The following is a 24190-nucleotide window of genomic DNA, read 5'->3' as shown; positions in this document are numbered from 1 at the left end:
GGGGGGGGGGGGGGGGGGGAGGGGGGATTACCCTTTGATATTGAATTATTCTAGCAAGGAAATTATTTCGAAATAAAAGGGTCTCAATAGGTAGGATTAATTGTAAGGGCGAAATGGTCAAAACGAACCGTTCCCACATAGATTACTCGAGCACTGACGTGAAACAAGTACGCATGTGCGATTGTTTTTTACAAGAATAAAGAGAAGTACTTTCCTTGAAACTATTTAATATCTTGGAAAAGTTTCTACTTTACAACCCCATACTTTCGACTTATTATGGAAACGAACCCAAGGACCGATTGCAACCGGATTTCGGATATTCACCCCAAAACTTAGGGACTTCCGTCCATAAAATAAACTCGAACAGATCGAACTATTAAACATCGAGGACATAAGACCTTTTAGGCAACCCTCGAATTTTAAAGGCCACGGCCATTCCCACTCGGGGGACTATTATCTTAGGCAAGCCTGGATAAATCAGAAAAGCGAGCTCACTGAGCTACACCCGAACTAAAAGGCTACGGCCCATTTAACATAGTTTGGAGACGTCCGAAATCCGTAACAAATATAGGCCTTCGGAAAAAAAAAATCTTTCACAACCAGTTCTAAAGGCTACCCTCGGCATAACCTTAAACTTAAGATATTTTCGGGAAAAAACTTCGGTAAACACGAAACCTGATAACGCCTTAACCAGAAGGGCAATAAAGGCAAGTTTTGTTTTAACCCTCGAACACAAACTTATTATTTAGTGTTAAGACATTCCAACCTTTGTGAATACAAGCAATAAAGCAAAAGAAAAATTTTAGGGCGGAAAAAGGTGGAAAGCCTTATATATATATATATATATATATATATATATATAAACGATCGTTTCACAAAATCCATATCGGCCAAAAACAAAAGAAAGTAAAATACAAAGGCCTAAGGCCTACTTTTAATTCGAGTTCGAGAGATCATTCTCACTCGACTAGAAAGCCTAAGGGCTATCTTATTTCGAGTGCAGGCAAGACCTAACTCAACTATTAAAGCCTAAGGGTTACTTTTTTTTTCGATTTTGAGAAACCACTCTCACTCGGCTATCAAACTTAAGGGTTACCTTAATTCAAGTTCAAATAAATGATCTCACTTGGCATAAAACTGCCTCAGTTCGAATTCGAGCTTTCTATCGAGGTTTACCGATCAGGAATGGTCGAGGATAGTGCTGAACATCGGTCCTTACCATCTCAAAGCTTCGAATGCGATCCCATTATTTCATGCTAAGGCACTTCGACCTTTGTATAAACTAACAAAAAGGCAGCAAATTCAGAAGACATGGAAGGGAAGAAAACTTTTAAAATATATCTCAAAAGCCTGTTTACAAGGGCCATATGGCCCGATTAAGAGTTCTTTACAAGGGCCGATAGGCTTCAAAATAAAAATAAAAAATTACAAAAGTCACAAAGCCTAAGCAGCTTGGCCCTTATTAGAAGAGGCATCTTTGCCCTCAGAGTCTTCTCCACCACCGGATTTGCTTAAATTCTCGGAGTCTTCCTCGGGAAAAGACAGCTTCCGAGCCTTTGTTTCCACTGCCCTAGCAATCTCGATTTCAGCAGATATATTAGAGTTTTGATCACGGGCCCCCTCGAGGGCCTCCCGTAGAGCTTGCCATCTCGCATGATCCACCATGCTCTTGGCCTGCGGTAAGGTGGATTCAACATCAACCTTGTATTGGGTCGCATTAGCCTAGGCCTTATTATTGGTCGCGGCCGCCTCAGATCTGGCCACCTAGAGCTCTTTGGCCCGGTTGGCTAAATTTTTTTTTAAAGCAAATATACCACTAGGCATGCTGCCTAGTGGCTAATATATATATATATAAAATCCCAAAATAGGGTCCAAAACATACAAGATGTCCAAACCATATGTACTAATCTATTAGCTACTATAAATTCTAAGAAGATATAAATAACAAGACTAGCTATTACAAAATGAATAGCTGAATGTTTCAATCTCCTGTCAGTGTACGTGAATCCAATGGCCAAAGGCAAATAGCAAGCAGCACCTCTAATGCTCTCACCAGGCGCCAGGGTATGCATTCCAAAGGCAAATATGGACTCCAAACAGCTACACCAATCGATTGAATTCAGCAAAATCTCTCCATTTATCATGTAATTCCAATGAGTTTCATTCCAGCAAGTATTTTCCATCTGCTTCCTCATCAATATGATCATGTATACTACATTATCATCTCCAGAATGAGTGTGTAAACACACTAATACCACTGAAATATGACAACCCAGTACACATATAATAACTAAGCAAATGAACGATAGTAATGAGGAATGAGACAGATGCAAGAACCAATGAGCAGATTCAGCTTCCTTTTTGTGGGCTATATGTTCATGTGAGACCATTGCGACTTGATCTCTTAACCTGTGCTGATCATTAGCCTTACCTAGCCATAACAAACATAGACTAACTACTACTGCCAGAACTATAGATGCCTGACTTCTTCTGAACCTTGCCATCACACTCCCATAATGAGCATGAAACCATGCTGATACCACTGGGAAGTGTAATACTAATCTCCAGAATCTTACAAGCATACGTTCAGGTAGTTCTTTCATATTTGGACTTCTCATTTCTATGTAATGCTGCACCATCCATAATCTGCTTCTCCTACAACTCTTGTGCACTATCAAGGTACCTTCAGAATGAGCATGTAACCATGCTAATACCACTGACATGTACCCTAACAACACACTGTATAAAACAGACCAAAAGAGATAAACAAATATGTGCAGTGTCAAACCATATGAAACCATCAGTCTGGTGCTCTCCTCTTAGCTATTCTGATCCTAAGATTAGGAGTTTGATTTTTATCAAGATTGATTAACCTCCTCCCTGCACTAGGCAGTTCAGAGAATGAATGAAATTCTGATGTACCTGCAAAAGAAAAAACAATGTTAGCTATAAAGTCTGCCACAACATTTCCTTCTCTGAACACATGCTGAATGATCACATTGAAATTGTCCATAATCTCCTTAATCCTCCTCACTTCCTGACTAATTGTCCATGGAGTATCCCATTCCTTTTCAATCACCTTCTTCATCACCAGTGAATCTGTCTCCAAAATGAGAGGGTGAAGATTATGTTCTACACAGTACTCTAGCCCTTGAACAATAGCCCTTGCCTCAGCTACTACATTTGTTGTCTCCCCCAAGTCGACTGCCCTTGCATAAATTAGGTCCCCTTCATCATTCCTCACACAAAAACCAAGTGAGCTAGGACCTGGATTACCCCTTGATGCACCATCTGTATTGCATTTATACCATCCTTGGAAAGGAAGCTGCCAAGTAATTCTTCTTGTAATTATAACAGGTTTGTATCCTTCAAAATACTGGATCATATCTGGCCATAACAAAGGAATATTAGGTAGCCAAGCATACCTCACATTTGCCAAATAATGTAATGTTCTATTAACTTCATGGATCACCCTATGTGTAGTAACTGAACCTCCATATTTTCCTGCATTTCTCTTCTTCCATAATTCCCAAGTAATAATAGTTGGAACTGCTTGAAATAGTGGCTTTAGTTTTGGACAACATTGTGCATTCCACCAGTGTCTGATGACTTGTTTCAATTGCACCAATGGCACTGTGATTGCTGCAGCTCCCATGAACAAATTCCACACTTTAGAGGCAGTAGCACTTGTAAGGAAAATATGCTGTATAGTTTCTTCTTGTGGTTGTTGACAACACCAGCATCTAGACATTACCATCTGTCCTTGTCTCCTCCAAACATCATCAGTAGGTATTCTCCCCTTCCATAGTCTCCATAAAAAGAAAGATATCTTGAAAGGAAGCCCTTTTATCCACATATGCTTGAATTCCTGATTAGGATCTGATCTATGTCTTATAATTTGCCAAGCACTAGTTACACTGAACTTACCTGAAGCAGTTGGCATCCGGTATGGCTTATCCCAATGTTCCTCATTGCCCTCATAATGTATATTTGACCTGACATGATCAACAATCTCCTCAGTAAAGTTTTGTTCCAGTAGATCTTCATTCCATGTTCCTTCCAGTCTTAATTCTGCTACATCTTGTAGCTCTTCATTGATAGGAAACTCTTCAGGAAGTACATGATATAGAGCTCCCAAACCTGTCCAATTCTCATGCCATATGTTTTTTGTTCCACTCTTCAACTCCCATAGAATCTCATGCTCTACTTCTTCCCTGGCATTTATCATTTGCTTCCAAACATGGGATCCTCTTCTAAACTGGACTACTGTTGGCAGCTCCTTCTTACAATATTTGTTCCACATGAAGTTGGACCACAGAGACTTTGTGGTTCTAAACTTCCACCAAAGCTTAGCAAACAAAGCCTTCGAGACATCATTTAGAGATCTGAATCCCAATCCCCCTTCTTCTTTGGGTAAACATAGATTTTGCCATGAAGACCAGTGCCTGCTTCTTCCCTCCTCCTTTGTACTCCAGAAAAATCTTGCAAACAACTTATGCAGATGTACTAAAATGTTCTTTGGAGGGTCCAGTATTGAGAGCATATGAACTGGCATGCTTTGTAATACACTAGATATGAGTGTTTCTTTCCCCCCAAATGATAATAACTTACCTTTCCATGAGTGTAGCTTAGCTTTCACCTTCTTGATAAGATCATCATAATACTCTTTCCTCCTTCTAGTATAGAAAATAGGGCATCCAAGGTATGTGAAAGGGAATTTACCTCTTGTGAAACCAGTGATATCCCCCACTGCTTTGACTAGACCATGTGCCACCTTAGCATGCATGTAGTAGGAACTCTTTGCTTTGTTTATCATCTGACCTGATACTTTCTCATAATCACCCAACACTTCCATTATTTTGCTCAAAGATGGAGGATGAGCAGATGAAAATATAATGGTATCATCAGCATAAGCTAGATGATTCAAAGGATCAGACCATTTAGGCATCCCAAACCCTACAAAAGATCTATCATCAAACAGTTTGTTTAATGATCTTGATAACACCTCAGCTGATAATATGAACAATCCTGGGGACAGGGGATCACCTTGCTTTACCCCTCTAGTTGACTTGAAAAATCCTGAAGCCTGTCCATTCACCAATACAGAATACCAATTGTTTGACACCAAATTCCAAACCATGTTAATGAAATATTCTGAAAATCCCATCTTTCTCAACACATGTAACAAATATTTCCATGAAACTCTGTCAGAAGCCTTAGCCATATCCAGCTTAATAACCACATTAGTGGCTTGCCCCTTAGACTTACATCTGTCACTATCTCTTGTGTCAATAATATGTTCTCAAAGATACTCCTGCCTTTCACAAATCCTGATTGATTATGTGATATCAGTAATGGCAAAAACTTCTCCAATCTGTCATGTAGCACCCTAGACAACACCTTGTTAGTAAAATTGCTCAAACTGATAGGTCTTAGGTCAGAAAAAGTCTCCACTCTAAGCTTCTTTGGCAATAGGACTAGATTAGTGTGTGTTATGGATTTTGGCAGTGTTGCTCCCCCATAAAAGTGCATTACCATATTGTGTATATCTCTACCAACAATGTCCCAGCAAGTTTGATAGAACAAACCAGTAAATCCATCAGGACCACTAGCACTTTCACCACTGAGTTCAAACACATCTCCCTTCACTTCTTCAAATGTTGGCATCCTACTTAACTCCATATTCTGCTCCAATGTAACCATGGTTGGTGCATGATCTAATAATGATAAATCAGAAGTATCCCCTTTATTAGAGAACTGTCTTCTATAGAACTCCACTGCAGCATCAGCCATTTGCTTTTGATTTTCAATCCACACCCCACTAGAATTCTGGATCCTTTTCAATTGTAGCTTCTTTATTTATCCATTCACATGATTATGAAAAAAGCTAGTGTTCCTGTCCCCCTCAGCAAACCAATTCAGACCAGCCTTTTGTTTCCAATATTGCTCCTCTATGCTCAGATATTTCTTCAACTCTGATTGAGCCTTTTGCAGTACAATTCTATTTTCAATAGTTGGTTCCTCTTCAAACAGAATCTCCTTTACCTTAACTATATCTTCAAGTATAGCCAATTGCTTGAATATATCTCCAAAAGTGTCCCTACTCCACTTTGATAAAAATGCCTTTACTTTCTTGAGTTTTTGCTTGAACATAAGAAAAGGATCACCTATAAAGTCAGATTCCCAATTCTGCTTCACCACCTCCTTGAACGTAGCATGTTTGATCCAGAAGTTAAAAAGTCTGAATGGCTTGACACAAGTGACAGTCTGCTCACCACAAGTCATCAGCAAAGGAGCATGATCTGAACCATTTCTAATAAGATGTTCCACTTCAATGGTAGGCAACATATTCTGAAAAGGCAAATTCACAAATATTCTATCCAGCCTCTTGAATATACATTGAGCATTAGGTCTCCCATTCCACCATGTAAATGGACTCCCTTTGTACCCTTGTTCAAACAAACCACAAGAGTTTACACAAAAGGCAAAGTCCTCATATTCAGGAGGGTGTACAGGCAATCCCCCTATCTTCTCATCTTCATGCAACACTACATTAAAATCTCCTCCTACTAACCATGGCAGCTTCATATCACTTGCTAGATAGTACAAATGATCCCATAATTCTAGCCTCTCTACTGCTGAACACTTGGCATAGACAAATGTCATCATCATGTGCTGTCCCAACTCATGGTGAAATACTTTCACTGTTACTTGTTGTTCAGTATCCTCCACTAGTTCCCATTCAACTACTGAATCAAAAAATAACCATATTTGCCCATTAATATTTGCATAAGCAGTCTCCATATTCAGCCTCCTTCTATATCTATGAATGACTCCTTTCTTTTGAAAAGGTTCCATCAATGCAACTACACAAAAATTATGCTCCCTATTCATATTGACCACTCTAGGAAAGGCCTGTTGAGTTTTCACAGACCTTATGTTCCAAATGAGTGTCTTAATCATCATCATTTAGTTAATGAGGCTGCCCTCCTAGGCATAATTCTTGTAGGTTGAGCAGATTCTTTATTGTGATTCTTCTTTGTCTTCTTACCTCCCTTAGTACTGGTTGTAGGTGATAGGTCCCCTTCTCTAGCCACTTGCTTGAAATTTTCAACAGTAGATTCATCTTCTCCTTCATCCTCCATTGTAGTTTGGCCTAGTATTTCTTCATCAAGTGGTACTACATTATTATCAGTTCCAATCTCCATCGGTACCTCCTGTAGATCCCCAGCCTCTCTTGGTACAATTGCTTGCTCTACCTGTACATTACTCAATTCATTCTCCTTGGCCCGTTCTATGGTAGTTATAGCAGCCTGCATCAATTTGAATTGCATCTCATAGACATTGCCAAGGCCAGGATTTACTGTAGTTGCCTGCACAGGAGTTACTGTTCCATTGGATTCACCCATCCTCCTTTGTCCTGTCAGCTGCTCTAACCTCATTGTCCCATCTATAACCTTCATAGGAACCTCTTCATCAGGTCCCTTCATCAATGCATTACTAGGACCTCCATCTACATATGCTAAAATACTCCCAGTTTTATCAGAAGTTATTGTTCCATTTCCCTCCATCTGGCACTGATCTGTTTGATCAGTCCTATATAAATTTCCAGTTTCCCTAGATGCTCCTTTATCCTCTCCAATTTGTTTCCCTTCTTGATCCATCACAGAATTCAAATTATCCTCAGCATTGTCTCCTATCCCCTGTTCCTCCCTTTGCTGATTCTCCAATACCTCAACCTCTTCACTCCATAGGGTCTTATCTGAATTAACCTTCTTGAACTCATTTATATGTCCGGAATCTTCATAAGTTTGGGAGGGAGTATCTTGCCATAACTTGTTGGTAGTCACATTGCTCTGCCTTAATTCCTCCTTATTTGTCCCAAATCTCCTAAGCACCCAATCTATGGTACTTTCTTTTGTAGTTTCAACATCTGTCCTTGTATCAACAGGAATAAGAGCTGCCTCCCTTTCCTTATTTGCATTCTCCACTGCTTCCTTTTTCACTTTTCTCACATCAAATTCTTCCTTATTTAAAGAAGACTTTACACCTTCCTTGCCTGTCGACTTACTTGAATCACCTCCCCCAATCCCATTAAGATTAGGATTGGAGGGTTGATGCTTTCCATTCTTCTTCTTTTCCTGCTGCTGGTCCTTGCTAGTTCCCTTGAATGCTTGTTCTTTCTTTTCGTTCTTGTCCTTACCATCTACTTTGCCATCCGTAATTGTCAATATTAGTTGAGCATCTTCCTCTACTTCCAATGCTTCAAATTTGTTTTTGGACTCCACTGCCTCCTCCTTAAGCTTCCCTTTGCCCTTGTTGTCCTCTTTTACTTCATTAATAATGTAACCTCTCTTATCTCTTTGATATTTATTCTTCCCAGCTTGCATCCATTCCTGTTTAGCATTGTTATTGGCAGGCTTTCCAACCACTTTTCCACTTGCTAGCACCTTAGTTGACTGTGCAGTTGTGCCTATAGCATCAGAACTCACCACCATTGTCTTCTCCTTGCCTTGATCCTTGCTTTCATCACTGAAACTTTTATGCAATTCTGGGTGAATTACCCAGCATTCCATCTCAATATGTCCTTGTTTCTTGCACGTCTTACAATACTTAGGCATGTAGTCATACCTTATTTTGATCCACTTCGATTCCTCAGGTCCAGTTTCATCTGCTTCTTCAATGATCTTTATCCTTTGGGGCAATGTTGCAAGTAGACTAACCTCCACCTTAACCTTAGCACAACTAGGTCTTGTGCCATTTTGAGTAACCAAATCAACGTGCAATGGTCTACCTACTGCATTAGCCAATGAAAAGACAAAGTCCTTAACAAAGAAATTAGGAGGTAGATCCTGAAACGATATCCAAGCGATGACAATTGGTGTCTCAACATCAGGAGACCACCAAGGACTCCACTTTGTACATCTCATCTGCCAGAATTCACCTTGTGCTTTCAAATAAAAAGCTGGCTTCGATAACAAGTGAATATAATCCCCCATTAACGATAACTTAATCAGAACATGCGAATCTTCAATCAAGCCAACGTAACATGATCCTTTAAGCTCACACTGAATTGGAATTGCCTTCCTCAATTCTTGGATCACAGGTTTGCCATATGAAAACTTCCCCAGGACTTCCAGATGCAATCCTTGTTGGATTATTGATTGTTTAACCTCAGTTTTCTTCCATCTCACCATTGGTTCTCCATGCAAAAACTCGACTGGTTTTAGGTTTACACTGTTCACGTGCATGGGAGCATTTAATGCTTGTGGCTGGAGCAGTTTTGCGTAGTTTTGGTTTGCATTTGGGTTAATAGTTGTTTGAGGGATTGACTTAGGATCAGAGGTCGACTGCCCAACCTCCAATGAAGGCTGGGCAGTGGCCGCCATTGCCATGGACGCTAGGTTTAGGCTTCAAGTTTTAGGGTTTTAGGAGAGAGAAGAGAGCATTCCTTTATTTCCTGAACCGAGGCATTCTCCCTTGCAGCCCGAAGCTGAGACTCGGCCGACTCCAGCTCTGCTTGGACGGCCTCCTTTTTTGAAGCTAATATGTCCATACACCTTTTCAGCCTCAGATTGTACTTCATCTATTTTCCTTTGAAGGTCCTTGATCTGTTCGAACCTCTGTCGAACATGCAGAATCAGATCATTAGTTGTTATCTCCAATTTATCTTCACTATCATGAAGTACTCGAAATTCCTGCTCGGCCATCTCAGCATGCTCATCTCGAGCCGTCGCCAAATCTGTCTGAAGCTTCTCACTCAGAAGCTTTTAGGTATCACATTTCTCCGTGAGGCCCCGAACCTCAGCTTTTCACTCCTTGGATTCGAAAGAAGGCCTCGTGATGCAACATCGAAGCCTACAAGTAAGGAAGAAAATGTTAGAACTATTTATAAATCAAAGTTTCAAAAAGATAATGGAATGACCCTCGAACTTACCCGATTCAGAGCATGCTGGGCCTCGTTGAACAAACAAACAACTTCCACCTCGTCCATCTTGGCTTGGTCCTATTCGGTGACTAAGCATCAGAGATAGCTAGCCACCCCTATGGGGGCAGAATGAACCCGAGCATCCTCCGGGACCGAGATGATAATTGATCGCTTACGCCCAGGATCGACATTGGGGGTTGAAGACTGATTGGTCAGATTAAAGCTCGAGGAAGCCTCACTCGAGCCCTTCCTCGGTACATCCAAGTCACCCAGACCGGTGACATCTTCAATCCAACAAAATAACCACGGAAAGGGTATTCTGCTCCATGGATCCCTTCATCATGGCAAGTCTCTATCGCTTGAGCGTCCTTGATCATCGAATCAGAAAACGAAGGCAACGAGGGGGAATCTCCAATCTCTATTACCCCAAGTAAATCTTTTGGGGATCCGCCTTCATCTAGAGAAGCCTCAAGCATGGTTTCTACACCATCATCGATCGCCTCCTTAGTAGCTTCCTCACCTCGAGGTGAAGCGTCTTCAGCTCTTTCTGGCTCGAGGATTTCGTCTAATCGAGGCTGAGTAGTTTCAACTATCGCCGGCCTAGTGGTTCCTTGAATTTCGGTGCCAGCTCGCACACAGGCCACTAGCCCAGAGTCTTCTTCTTCTTCGTCTTCTTCGGCCTCATCCCTTAGCTGTTGGACTGACTCCAAAGTTAGGTGGATGACGTCCCTTAGATTTACGGGGCCTCCTCGCTGGTTTTTTCTTTTCCGGGCCTGGAGAGCTTAGAGAGCTCGGAGCCCCTTTCCTTTTCTTCTCTTTGGCCTGCTTCGAGGCAGGTGGAGGGGAAAGCACCTTTTCTTCAGCAGAGGGGGGCCTCATTGCTACATCCTTACCGAGGCCTACAAAAGGAAAAAGACGAGTAACTTCAATGCGAAGCCCGAATGGAAACCGTTATAAGAAAAGAAGATTACCATGGTTACGGGCCTCCCATTGATCCTTTGATAACTCCATCCAAGCATGCTCGGAGTAAGACTTCTACGACACTAAGCCCTCGACCTATTGTCTGAGATCGTGGATTACTTCCGGCATGTGGGCCACGGCTGCAACACAAAAAACTTAGATGAGGAAAGAAGATGAGAAGTAAAACGGCAAAGTTAGATATTCAAGGCAAAGCAATACTTACGATTCATGTTCCATTTTTCAAGAAATGGCATGTCTTCGGCAGGGATTAGGTCCGAAGTCTTTATTCGGACAAATCGGCCCATCCAAACACGGTCTCTGGTCTCGTCTATGCTAGAGTATGGGGGTTTGGTGGCTCGGTCGTAAAGCTTGATCAAACCCCCTCGATAAAGACTGGGACTGTAAAGACGCATAAGGCGATCGAGGGTAAAAGGATGCCCCTCGATCTTGTTTACAAAAAATCGGAGGAGGATCACGATCCTCCAGAATGATGCATGGATATGGCCAAGAGTCACATTGTACCTCTTGCAGAAGGCAACAATGATGGGTTCTAAAGGACCCAATGTGAAAGGATAAGTGTAAACATTTAAAAACCCTTCCACATGAGTAGTGATTGATTCCTCAGGCGAGGGTACCACCACGTGCTTGTCAACCCAGTTGCGTCCTTTTTAACTTGGTCGAGAAGACCGACAGTAATTGTGCATATGTATCTCGACATCGGTTTGCATAGACCCAATGTCGAGGACGTGTTCTCTACCTTAAAATCGACAGCAGTGGGGCACTTTGTCATAACGAAGTCCTCTAGGGGAGGTTCCGCCACGACTCCGTCGCCGGCGCGCCTTGATGAATAAGCGGTTTCCTTTTGTGGAACGATTTTTGAAGTCTTAGCCATTTTTGTAAATGGATAAGAATAAAACAGAGGAACACTTGGTATTTTGTGATGAAACAAGTAAAGAAACTCTGAGATCTGAAAATACAAAGCTTTGATGAAGGCAAAGGATTTTGAAGATTAGAGGGAAGAAGATTTGTAAGTAAAGTTTTAAAAATGAAGAAAGATATATTTATAGGTTTAATATGACGGTTCAAATCCGGTAGTGGCCGACCGTCAACTGGCTCGCATTAAATTCCCAGGAAATTGTACCGACGAGACGTTTCGGTTACCTCTGTTGATTATGTCATGGTGCTTACGTCATGATTTATCGAGGTGAATATCGAGGACTCAAGTCGTTTCTTGTCATTACTCTCTAAAAAACGAGGGGACTATCTGTATACGGTCAAAATCGGGCTTGCCCTTCTTAAGCAGCTGATCGAGGGAGGAGCATGATAAGTCAAGGATCGACTTTGATTTATATCAAACTGTGGTGTCGGGTTAGGTTGTCAAACTCGAGACCACGAGACCGATTGAGACCGAAACCTACCAAAATCAAAACTGAATGAGATCGAGATCGATCAAGATCGGGACCGAATAAGATAGAGATCGAGGGAAGCTTACTGGGTCGAATAACTAAAAGACAAAATATCTGCATTCGGGTGAGGATCACGGCGCAAATCTCGGCACGTATCAAGAAGAGGCCGATTAATCAGTCAATCATGGGATTTCTTATTGTATTTAGAATTGTACCAACAATAAGACTCCCCTACTATATAAAGGCGGTCTGACCATTTGTAAAGGGTAACATATTCAATATATTCTCTTATTCTTAGGCTCTCAATATTTCTGTTGTCGTGTTCATACTTTCCGGCGAAATATTCACTTGATTCGAGGGCAACCTAGCTCAAGGATCAAAGCTATAAATTTTATTTGGTTTGCTTTATTTATATTCGCAGTTAATTCCATTATCAATTTATGTTTTCACTCAATTTGTGCTAAGCAAATCACGTGTCCTTAAAACTGCAGTATAAATTAAATTGTTATCCGCTTTTAGAGTAAACATAATTATTGTCTAAAAATAAATGATACATAATATACATTTATTGATTTGATAATTTACTTCATGTAGTGCATATAGATTTTTCTACTTCAAATGAAAATTGTGTAAAAACTATATTAGTACATGAAAATTTGCATGCTTCGTTTACGATGATACCATTTCACTTTTGAAAAATTCCATTTTGCTCTTATGTTATAATCCTCCCAATCAAGTGAGGAAAGTATTGACTAAGCGTCAAAACTTTTGTTGGTTCTTGATAACAGAAATTAAGGGAAATAACTGGGAAGATGACAAAAAAATAAAAAATATACTGGAATAGATGTAAAAGGAACTGAAGCTGAAAATACTATATAGTTTTACTGCATTTGGACTACAATTTATAAGAGAAATACTAACTTAAAAGACCTAAAAATCAGCACAAAATATGCTGAAAATAACTAACTCCTAGAGACTAGTTCACTCTTAAAGACTAGTTCAAAATTATTTCAAATTCAAACTAAATTACTGCAGTAAATAGCTGAAACAGTAAAATAATTTTACTGAGAGCAACTTCTAAAGCATATTTCTAACACTCCTCCTTTCTTTTGAAGCTGCAAATTCTGAATTTGTCCCTTGTAAACCTTTAACTGGAAGCGACTTTGTACGTAAATCTGCCAACTGATCTTTGGACTTGCAGTGAATCGAGTTCACTTCTGTATTTTGCTGCATCTCATGATTGTTAATGAAATAAGTTGGCTCATTTTTCAGCTTCATTTGCATCTTGCCTTGAGACTTGTCAACTTTCTTCCAGAATTGCATTTTCTGAAATATTGACAACTTCTTCCTTACCTTATTTTCACATATGTCCTCAGTTGGAGAATACCTGCACTTAGTAGATTCTTTTGACTCCATTCTTCATCTTCGGTTGGATCAAATGAGAAATTTTTACCTCTCATTTTAACCCTTAAAACCTCAAGTCCAGTTGCATCATAAATGAAACAATATTTATCTTCAAAGGATACTTTAAATCCTTTTTCCATTAGTTGTCCAACACTTAATAAATTTTGATCAATATCAGGAACATAAAGAACATCTGAAATTTTCTTAGTACCTGAATTTGTTGGGATTGCAACAGTTCCTTTTCCTTTAGCAAGAATATAATCACCATTTCCAATTCTGACTTTCTTATTTCCTATAGACGTGAACTCTTTGAAAAGATTTCTGTCATATGTCATGTGGTTTGTACAACCACTGTCAATCAACCAAAAATCAGATTTTTTGGTTTGAAAGAATAGTTGCCACAAACAAGTGATCTTCTTCTTCTTTATTGGCGACTTGGGCATCTGCTTCATACTTTTGATATTTGCCTTTGCAAATTACAGCTTCATGACCAAGTTGGTTGCAAATTTTGCACTTTGCATCTGGCCTCTTCCAATATTTGAATGGTGGATGACCTTTTTTGCCACAGTGCTGACAAGGCGGGTAATTTTTTTAACATTATTACCCTTGCTTTGAGTTTTATGGTTGGCTGCCAGGGCTCCTTCAACCATACCATCTTGCCTCATAAGCCTCCTTTGCTCTTGTGCCTGCAATGTATTTAACAATTCTGCCAAGGTAATCTTGGATAGATCCTTTGTATTTTCCAAGGTAGTTATGGATACTTCATATTTTTCAGGCACCGTAATAAGAATTTTTTCAACAATTGTTGAATCTTTAAATTTAGTACCAAGCAATCTTACCTTGTTAACAATGCCAAGCAACCGATCTGAGTATTCTTTGACAGTCTCAGATTCCTTCATTTTCTGCAACTCGAATTCCCTTATTAAATTCAACACCTTCATGCCTCGTATTCTTTCATCTCCTGTATATTCTCCCTTCAGATAATCCCAGATTTCTTTTGCTGATTTGAGAGCCATAACTCTCGTGAAAATTGTTGCAGACACACCAGCAAACAAAGTTGCTTTCGCCTTTGATTTCCTGGTTTTTTTTTCCTTATGACTCTTGATCTGGGCCACCGTGGGATTGTTAGGCAGCGGAAGAACATCATAATCTTCTTCCACGACCTCCCAAAGATCTAAAGCCTCCAAGTAAGTCTCCATTCTCACTGCCCACAGTTGGTAATTTTCACCATCAAAGACTGGAGGAGCCAATTGAGAAAAACTCATTTCAGCCTCCATCTCACTCAAGAAAAGATTTTACTTAGGTCCCTTAAGAAGATGGCTCTTGATACTAATTATTGGTTCTTGATAAAAGAAATTAAGGGAAATAACTGGGAAGATGACAAGAAAATAAAAGATATACTGGAATAGATGTAAAAGGAACTGAAGCTGAAAATACTATATAATTTTACTGCATTTGGACTACAATTTATAAGAGAAATACTAACTTAAAAGACCTAAAAATCAGCACAAAATATGCTGAAAATAACTAACTCCTAGAGACTAGTTCACTCCTAAAGACTAGTTCAAAATTATTTCAAATTCAAACGAAATTACTGCAGTAAATAGATGAAACAGTAAAATAATTTTACTGAGAGCAGCTTCTAAAGCATATTTCTAACGACTTTCTTCTATCGTCATCCTACTTATTCAATTCAATTAATCACTAAGTTTTAACGGATTAACAAAGTTTATATGTACTGTTATTCAATTACTCTCAAGTTCTCATGGATTGATATGATGATATTTTTTTATTTTACCTATATTATTAAATTGCTCACAAGTTTGACGGATTAACAAAACTTACATTTGTTGTAGTTGTTCAAAAGTTCTGACTCATTGGCACTTGATACTATCTTCATTCTACCTTTTTTGTTAAAGTGTTCGCAAGTTCTGTCGTATTGACAAAACTTGCATATGTTTTTCAATTGTTCTCTGACAAATTAACAAAACTTGATACTATCTTCATTATCTATCTAGTTAAATTGTTCATAGAACTGAGCTCTCTCTTTTATCTCTGCAACGTCTAGTAACGTATCCTTCCACAGAAGCACATTTTTCTCACGCTCCACCTGATGGAGCCGCCGGAAGGCCCTCTTCCGGCGAGTACACATGGGGGAAATATCCCACCAGCAGTCATGAAGCTTAACAATGAAACAATTACTGAAAAACAGTCTTATGCTACAATGGTCACTGCTCCTTCATCTTCAACACCGAACCCTACCCGGCCGAACAAAGAAAAAGTCATTGCTAGACAAACGACGCACAATGGGATACCAGCTGTGATATTCAAGGCCAAAGATTACTATAGCATTATGACAGAATCCTGTAAGTACACTATTGTGGGCTGATTTCTTGAACCCCGTCCCCAAATTGATAGACCTCTAGATTCAAAGAATTGATTACTTTGAAAGGTGCTGCTAAAATTGGTGTCTACGACAACAACAATGTTTTATTGATCTTTACAATGAAGACGACTTCAAAATTGTGTGATTTAAGAGGGTTATTGAAATAGAGGGTATGCAAATGTGGCTTCAAAAATAGTCACCAGATTTCAAACCGGAGGAGGACCTCCCTATCGCTTCGGCATGGGTCCTGCTACCAGGTCTTCCTTTTCACATGCATGATTGGCAGTACATCAAACAACTCTTGAGATCTGTTGGTACACCTCTGGCCTTAGATGCAGCTACATTTGGGAGAACTAGGCCTAGTATGACAAAAATTAGAGTAGAGGTCGATTTGCTAAAACCATTACCTGGCTCTGTTTTTGTTGGTCAAGAATATGATGAATCTCCACTAAAAAGCTACACTCAAAAACTAGAATATGAGGATTTTCCTAAATACTGCAAACACTGCAGAAAATTAGGACACAATATGATCAATTGCAGAGCATTGGAGAAGAAAAATATTGCCTCCAATGAAGAAAACAAAAGTCTACAAAAAAGGCCACTCAGAACAAACAAGATGAGGAGAAGGGCACTCGAAACGGCAATGTCCTGCTGAATGATACTAATGATAAACTGGTAAGATCTGGAAAGGAGAATGAAGATGCACTCACAGGTCAATCTCAGAATATTAGTAAAGCACAAGTCATCGAAAATATTGAAAAATGAAAAGATTCAAGGAAGTGAAGAGAACAACAATACAATCACTCTTAAGGAGGCAGAAGAACTACATGAACCACAAAATCAGCATCAGGTACAACAAAGTAATAAGGAAAAAAAGAGTGGAAAAAAAATAAAAAAAGATGCCCAAAAAGAAAAACAAGGTAGTGTTTAAGTCTATCTCCAGAAAGTACAAAGAGAAACAAAAGAAGGAAGGAGTTAGCAATGGCAACAATACTGAGGAGACCAAGACAGATGGGCAGAGTGCCCAATTTTCAGTTACAAATAAGGATGATAATAGAGAAGAAATAGAGGCATAGAACAAAGGACAAGAAAAGGGAGTGTCAGCAGAAGAAACACATGTTAGTAACTCAGTGGAAGTGCAGAAAGAGAATGGTATTCATTCGGGGTAGACTAACAAAAAACAAGACCATCAAGAAAGGAATTCTATCGCTGCTGGAATTGTTAGTTCTCCTAGTCTACCTTCAGATATCAAGAACCATGAAGGAATTGAAATTTTTGTGGAACTGATGTGTGGCAGCAATCCAAAACAGATAGGTAATGCCAATCCTGGGGTAAGTGGTGAATTTGGGAAGAATACTACTGAAAATGGTGATACTCAGAACAAGAATAGAAGGAACAAGGATACTACTGAGAACTTTACTAAAGAACTTGTGGAGGAAAACTGCAATACTTACAGCATGATCAACAATCAACAATTCAGAGGAAGGAGACTTTAGGGACATGTCGATCTTTTAAGGATTGTCTTTGAATATTCCAGATCCAGCAGAAACAATGATCCCAATGACCCTAATGATCCTGACAACATACAAAATCAAGGAAGTCTAGATGATGTTTCATCTAGAGGAAGAAGCAGAATAAAGAAAAAAGAAAAAGCAACAGACCTAAGTCCATATCCAAATCCAAAAAAAATGGAAAGGGACATAGACATAGTGCTCCACCCCCATCTATTCCTTGATCAGTGCAATCTTTTGGAATATTAGGGGTATAAGGGCTCAGAAATCATACTTTAGACTCAAAAACCTTGTCAACATTAATAAAATGGCTTTTGTTGCTATATATGAGCCATTTATGAATATGAACAAGATTGAAAGTTACAAAAGATACCTGGGATTTCAACACTGTATGACTAACTCCAATGATCAAATATGGTGTTTCTGGAAGGGCTTTGATCACACCCTTTGTATTGCTAACACTGATCAACAACTCACCTTAAACATGAAAGATACTTCCAATGAGATTGGTACCTTTGTGACAGCTGTTTATGCTAAATGCACTACAGTAGAAAGAGAAGACCTTTGGGATAGTATTGGCAACCTCCATAATCAAATTAAGGGTCCTTGGTGTATGGGAGGAGACTTTAATATTATCATGGAACCGGATGAGAAGCTGGGTGAATTTCCACATAGAATGTCAAAAAGTAAGGAGTTTATCAATTGCATGGAGGCTTGTGGACTAAGTGATATTAGCTTTACAGGTCCTAAATACACTTGGTGAAACTATTGGAGGCTAAGTAAGAGAATATGGAAGAGGTTAGATAGAATTCTCATCAATGATGATTGGGCTTAGAATTTTCAAAGCAATTGTGTTAAGCATCTATCCAGGCCTGGGTCTGATCATAGACCACTTCTTCTTAAATGTCAAAACTTGAACCAGAATCACATCAAATACTTCAAATTTATGAACTTCTGGGTGAATCAACCTCACTTTCTGGAGATCATACAAATATCTTGGAATGAAGAAGTGAGGGGCAATGCTATGTAGAGGCTACAAACAAAAATGAAAAGGCTTAGCAAGGTTCTAAGTATATGGTCCAAAAAACAAATTGGTGATATCCAGAAACAGGTGCAGGAATGGGAAGCTTATTGAAATTTTAGAGGAATTGGACATTATGCACAATACTGAACAAGGAAGAGAAGACTTGAACAAGGGGTATGTTGAATATACCAGATGGCTCAACATGTAGGATTCCATACTGAAATAGAAAACAAAGCTTCAATGGTTTAAAGATGGTGACAAAAACACCAAATATTTTCATAGTGTTCTGAGAAGTAGAAGAAGGAGACTACACATACAAAGAATCAGAAATCATAAAGGCAGATGGGTGCAAGGAGATGATAAGGTGGCAAAGGTTGTTGTCAAATACTATTGGAAGCACTTCAATTTGAATCACAGCGAAAGAGACAACAATATTCTAGATTGCATACCTCAAATCATTACTGCACAAGACAATCTTATGTTGACCAGTATGCCTGATGAGGACGAAATCAAGCAAGCAATATTCAGCATGAGCAAGGACAGCTCCCCAGGACCTGATGGGTTCAATGGTATGTTCTTTCAAACTTGATGGAATATTATAAAAATTGATATTACTGCCTTAATTAAAGAATACTTCTCTGGTAAATCTTTAACCAAATTCTAAACACATATTTGTCTCACTTTAATTCCCAAAATTGATTCTCCCACTAGCTTTGCAGAATTGGGACCGATTAGCCTAAGTAAATATATTAATAAAATCATCTCTAAGATTATGGCTAAAGATTGAATCCTCTTTTAAGGGGATTAATTTTTAAAAATCAAAGTGGTTTTGTTTCTGGGAGATCAATCACTGATAATGTAATGCTCACTCAAGAAATAATTCATGGTATACCTAATCTCAATAATGGAGGAAATGTTGTTCTTAAACTTGACATGGCCAAAACATATGACAGATTATCATGGCCCTTTCTTAATAAGGTGTTATGTAGGTTTGGTTTTAATGATGATTGGCGTAATTTGATTTGGAGAAGTATCTCTAATGTGTGGTACTCTATAATTGTGAAGGGTACTAGACATGGATTCTATACTTCTTCCCAAGATCTTAAACAAGGTGATCCCATATACCCATCCCTTTTCATCATTGTTGTTGAGGTTTTATCTAGATCCCTGAATAGTTTGTTAGAGAACAATGCTTTCATTTCTTTCTCAATGCATAGAAATGGACCTCAGATTACTCACTTGGCATATGCTGATGATATTGTGATCTTTAGTAGTGGAAATACTAACTCCATAAAGTTGATCAAGAAACAACTTAGGAACTATGAATGTGTTTTTGGACAGATAGTTAACATGGACAAGAGTTTTTTCCTCACTGATCCCAAAACATGTGCATATAGGATCAACAGAGAGTTAAAACTGGATTCCTGGACAAAAACTTTCCTTTTAATTACCTTGGTTGTCCTATTTACATTGGTAGGAAAAACAAATTTCTTATTTTGATAGCATGTGTGCCAAGGTTATTAAAAGGTTGAATGCTTAGCAAGGTAATATGCTTTCCTGTGGAGGTAGACAGGTTTTGATTAAATATGTTATTCAATCTCTTCCTATTTACATTTTATCTGCCATCAATCCCCCCAAAGGAACATTGAAGCTTATTCGGAATCATATTGTTAACTTCTTCTGGGGCAGTTGTAATGGTGAAAACAAGTACCATTGGACTTCTTAGGAAAAGTTATGTTATCCAAAGAATGAAGCTGGAATTGGTATACGGGGAATGAATGATATCTCTAATACACTTACCATCAAAAGATGGTGGCATTTTAGAGTTAGTAATGCTATGTGGGCTGACTTCCTCAAGGCAAAATACTTCCCTAGGGTACATCCTGTTGGTAAGAAATGGTGCGGTGGCAACTCTCAAGCGTGGAAACACCTTCTTTGGGCCAGAGACAAGTGTGAAAACAGATTACATAAAAGATAAATGGTGGTAACTGTAGCTTCTGGCGGGACAACTGGACTGAATTGGGACCTTTGGCACACATTTGTTCAAGCTACATTAACACTAGCAACGCCAAAAAAAGGTAAATGATTTCATGACTACTAATAGGTGGGATGCGCAGAAGCTATACAACACACTACCTAGCCAAATTGTGCTACACATTATGTCTATAGAGTTGGGCCAGGAAGATAAAAATGATTGTGCTATATGGAATGCTACTGAGGATGGTCACTTTACTAATGGTTTTGCTTGGAATATGATCAGGGATCACAGAGCAATCAATGTCACAATCAACAAGATATGGCACAAATCAATTCCCTTCAAACAATCTTTCATGTGTTGAAGAATCTTTTTTGGTAGAATCCCCATTAGAGAAAATATTACAAGGTTGGATTCTCAAGATACTGAAGTTTGTAGATGTTGTCCAACACCTGTTATGGAGACCTTGCAACATGTATTTGTGGATGGTAGAGCAACTGAGTATGTATGAAAAGCTATGGGCAATCCATTGGGAATCATTTATCAACAGTTACCGATCAGAGGTCTTCTTAATAGGTGGTGGAACATAAAAGCAAGAAACACAGTCCACAAACTCATATTGCAAGCTCTTCCTGTCATTATCTGTTGGGAGATTTGGAAATCTTGGACTGCATGTAAGTATGGGGACAACAACAGCTTCTACTTGTATAGAATAGTTACTCGATGTGTTTGGAATATCAAAGCAGTTCTTCAGGATGCTTTTTCTAATCTCGACACTAATGGTACATGGGGTAATCTTTGCACATTAGTGGAGAAGCTCAAACCTGATGTCATATGTACCCTTGTTCATTGGACCAAACCAGCACCTGGGTGGATCAAAATTAACAATAACGGTAGTTTTATCAAAGCAAGCAGGAAAGCTGGGATTGGGGGTATTGTTAGAGATAGCAATGGAGATTTCATTTTCGCATTCTCTGTCCCGATCCAAGCCAATAGCAGCTCGCAAGTTGAAGCCACAACAGCGAGATTTGGGGTAGAATGGTGCACTCAACATGGCCACTCTAATCTTCATGTGGAGATTGATTCTCTTATTGTCACTAACATCCTCATTAAGCAAAGCACCAACAACTTGAAGCTGCAACACATTATCAATGGCACTACTACTATGCTTGACAACAATGTTTTTTGTATCTCTCATTGCCTTAGAGAAGCAAACCAAATTGCGGATCTGTTGGCAAAATTGGCTTCTACAAGTGGAAACACGACCTTATATCACTCTCCTCACAACCTTCATAGAGAGGCAAAAGGGCTGATTCAACTTGACAAATGGCAGATTCCTTCTTTTAGGAGGAGATATGAAAAATGTAATATTTTTGTTAGTTAAGTTAGATTTATGGATGAAAAGGCTTTTGTATAGGCTCCGCCTTTCCCTGTTTGCTTGGCAAACTTTTTGTAGACTGGAGGCAAGGTACCATGTCCCTCTCTTGTCATTGTAAGTTATTCAATATACATGGTAGGGGTCCAAGCCTAACCCCCACACCCTAGGCTCACATCCGAAGGTGCTGATTTTAAACTTAAAAAAAAAATGTTCATGAGTTTTGATGGATCGGTAAAACTTGTTTTGTAACTTAAATGGTTGATTGTTTGCAAATTCTAACGAATTGTATTAGCATCTACTCTAAAATTGATTGTTATTTGAACCTATAGGATCTTGAATCTAAAACTCTATCACCAACAAGGGTTATGGTGGAGTGGTAAGTACTCCTTCATCCTTAATTAGAGTTCTCGAGTTTGAGCCCCTGGGTATGGAGTCGCATTTGTTAGGGAGCGCTTTACCCCCCAATGTGGGACTTCCCGGCGCGGATCCGGATTAGTCGGGCCCAATGTGGGTACCGGATACCGGGCGAGAAATTAAAAAAAAATCCAAAACTGATCAAAGAGGTATTTAATTTATTCGTCAATTCAAGTACGTTTTTAGAGCCTTAAGTTAATTAAGAAGAATCACTAATTGTCTACCGTCATGAGAATCTGTTTGGTGTTAAGTGATAACATAATGCTAATTCTTTCTAAACATTTGGGGCATCATTTAGTTTAGTGAAACAAGAGTGTTAAAGTTAATTGTGAGTAGTTTATATTTAGTAGAACGAGTCCAAATTTTTTGTTGAAATTTTATGTGATAATAGTTGTTGTGTTGTTTTAACGCGACGTATTATGAACAAGTGCGCTGTGACACGACTATACATTATCACAGAATTCAAAGTTATCATAAGTTACTAAATAACTTTCTTCAAATGAAAATAATCAAGTGAGATATAAATGCGTATCCTTTCTTTCTTTTTTTTTTTTTTTTTTTTTTTTTTTTTTGTGTGTGTGGCTTTACCAAGTGCACAACGTTTTCTATAACATTATATATAGCTCCAACATCGTTGAACAAAATATGGATGAATAGATTTGTGGATAAACTGGTAACATTCAAAGTAGACAATCCATAACCAGCAAAGAAAGAAAATGACAACAGCATCCATCAGACATTTAAAAATGTCTTTTGATTCAATGAATTTAGTTGCAAAAAAGGGGCACATCATTATGGAACTATTCAACTATTTCAATCAAAATCATTTTGTTCCAATCAATCCACAATTATATGTCTGGTAGTGGAGAGACACTTCATACCTTGCCGTCCAATTACATTCCAACAAAATGGAGATTCCATTTTTCCCTTAGCAGGACACTCTTTATTTTTTATGCCCTCGTTTTGGATAAATTAATGGAACGGTAGATGTTCACATATTTCAATTGTTACGACTAAATTTTATGGGTGGTCATTCAACCTTATGTTTATGTTCATTACGCAAAAGTTATTTTTCTTCTTTTTGTTATACAAAACTTAGTTTGTCATCACAAAGGTCGTGTTTGTCAGATTTTATAGTACTTTTACTTGAACACAAAATTGAATGACACGTGCTTAGAGTTCTTTTCTACTTTTACAATTTTTTTTTTTGAGAGGGTTTAGGTTTTGAAAATGGGAAAAGGGGAAGAAGGATAGGGGAAAGTTCTTGATGATATTCAAACTCTACGCCTGATTGATTCTTTAAAGAGATTTAAAATGCAATTCGTCGAGTTTAACTCAAGGTGTACTTCATTTTTACGACTAACTAGTTTTTATTTATTTATTTTTTTTTTTGTTTTTTTTTTATCTAGCTAATGGAGCATTAGTCATAACCAAAATTTCTCGACGGAATAAAGAAAAAAATAAAGAAGAAGAAAAGAAAGTTTTTTTTTTTACTTTCTTCCAATTCAAATAAGAGAGTAAAAAACCAATTTAAAATGAATTGAACCACTTAGCTGCAAGCTCAACGTCTTGACATGTGGAGTAACACATAAAAAAATTTGGCCATTGGAGAGGATTTCTTAATGATTCCATTACAATAAAAAAGAAATATCAGGTCACCAGTATATTAAATTCCAACACCAATTAAGAAGTGTTGAATGCACATGCAGCAGGCAGGTTGTAAGAATAAGAAAAGCTAAAATGACAGCTCTTGATTAAATTTGTCATAATAACATAATAAATGCTTAATAATTTGATAACTCAA

At 38.6% G+C, this 24190-nt stretch overlaps 2 protein-coding genes across 2 annotated transcripts; both read right to left on the bottom strand.

Moving 5' to 3' along the window:
* Positions 1-1443: 1443 nt before the first annotated feature.
* Positions 1444-5793, bottom strand: LOC109206620. Its single transcript, XM_019369456.1, has 4 exons — positions 5269-5793; positions 2874-5086; positions 1962-2739; positions 1444-1674 (listed from the first exon to the last, which is right to left on the bottom strand). Exons 1-4 carry the CDS (start codon positions 5791-5793, stop codon positions 1444-1446), a joined length of 3747 nt encoding a protein of 1248 aa, XP_019225001.1.
* Positions 5794-14158: 8365 nt separating this feature from the next.
* On the bottom strand, positions 14159-14777 carry LOC109206621. Its single transcript, XM_019369457.1, has 2 exons — positions 14538-14777; positions 14159-14384 (listed from the first exon to the last, which is right to left on the bottom strand). Exons 1-2 carry the CDS (start codon positions 14712-14714, stop codon positions 14175-14177), a joined length of 387 nt encoding a protein of 128 aa, XP_019225002.1. The 5' UTR covers positions 14715-14777; the 3' UTR covers positions 14159-14174.
* Positions 14778-24190: the final 9413 nt, after the last annotated feature.

The sequence above is a fragment of the Nicotiana attenuata genome, unplaced genomic scaffold (genome assembly GCF_001879085.1).
Source record: "Nicotiana attenuata strain UT unplaced genomic scaffold, NIATTr2, whole genome shotgun sequence".
NCBI lineage: Eukaryota > Viridiplantae > Streptophyta > Magnoliopsida > Solanales > Solanaceae > Nicotiana > Nicotiana attenuata.
Note: the sequence above shows the minus strand (reverse complement) of the source record. Positions and strands in the feature narration are given on the sequence as shown.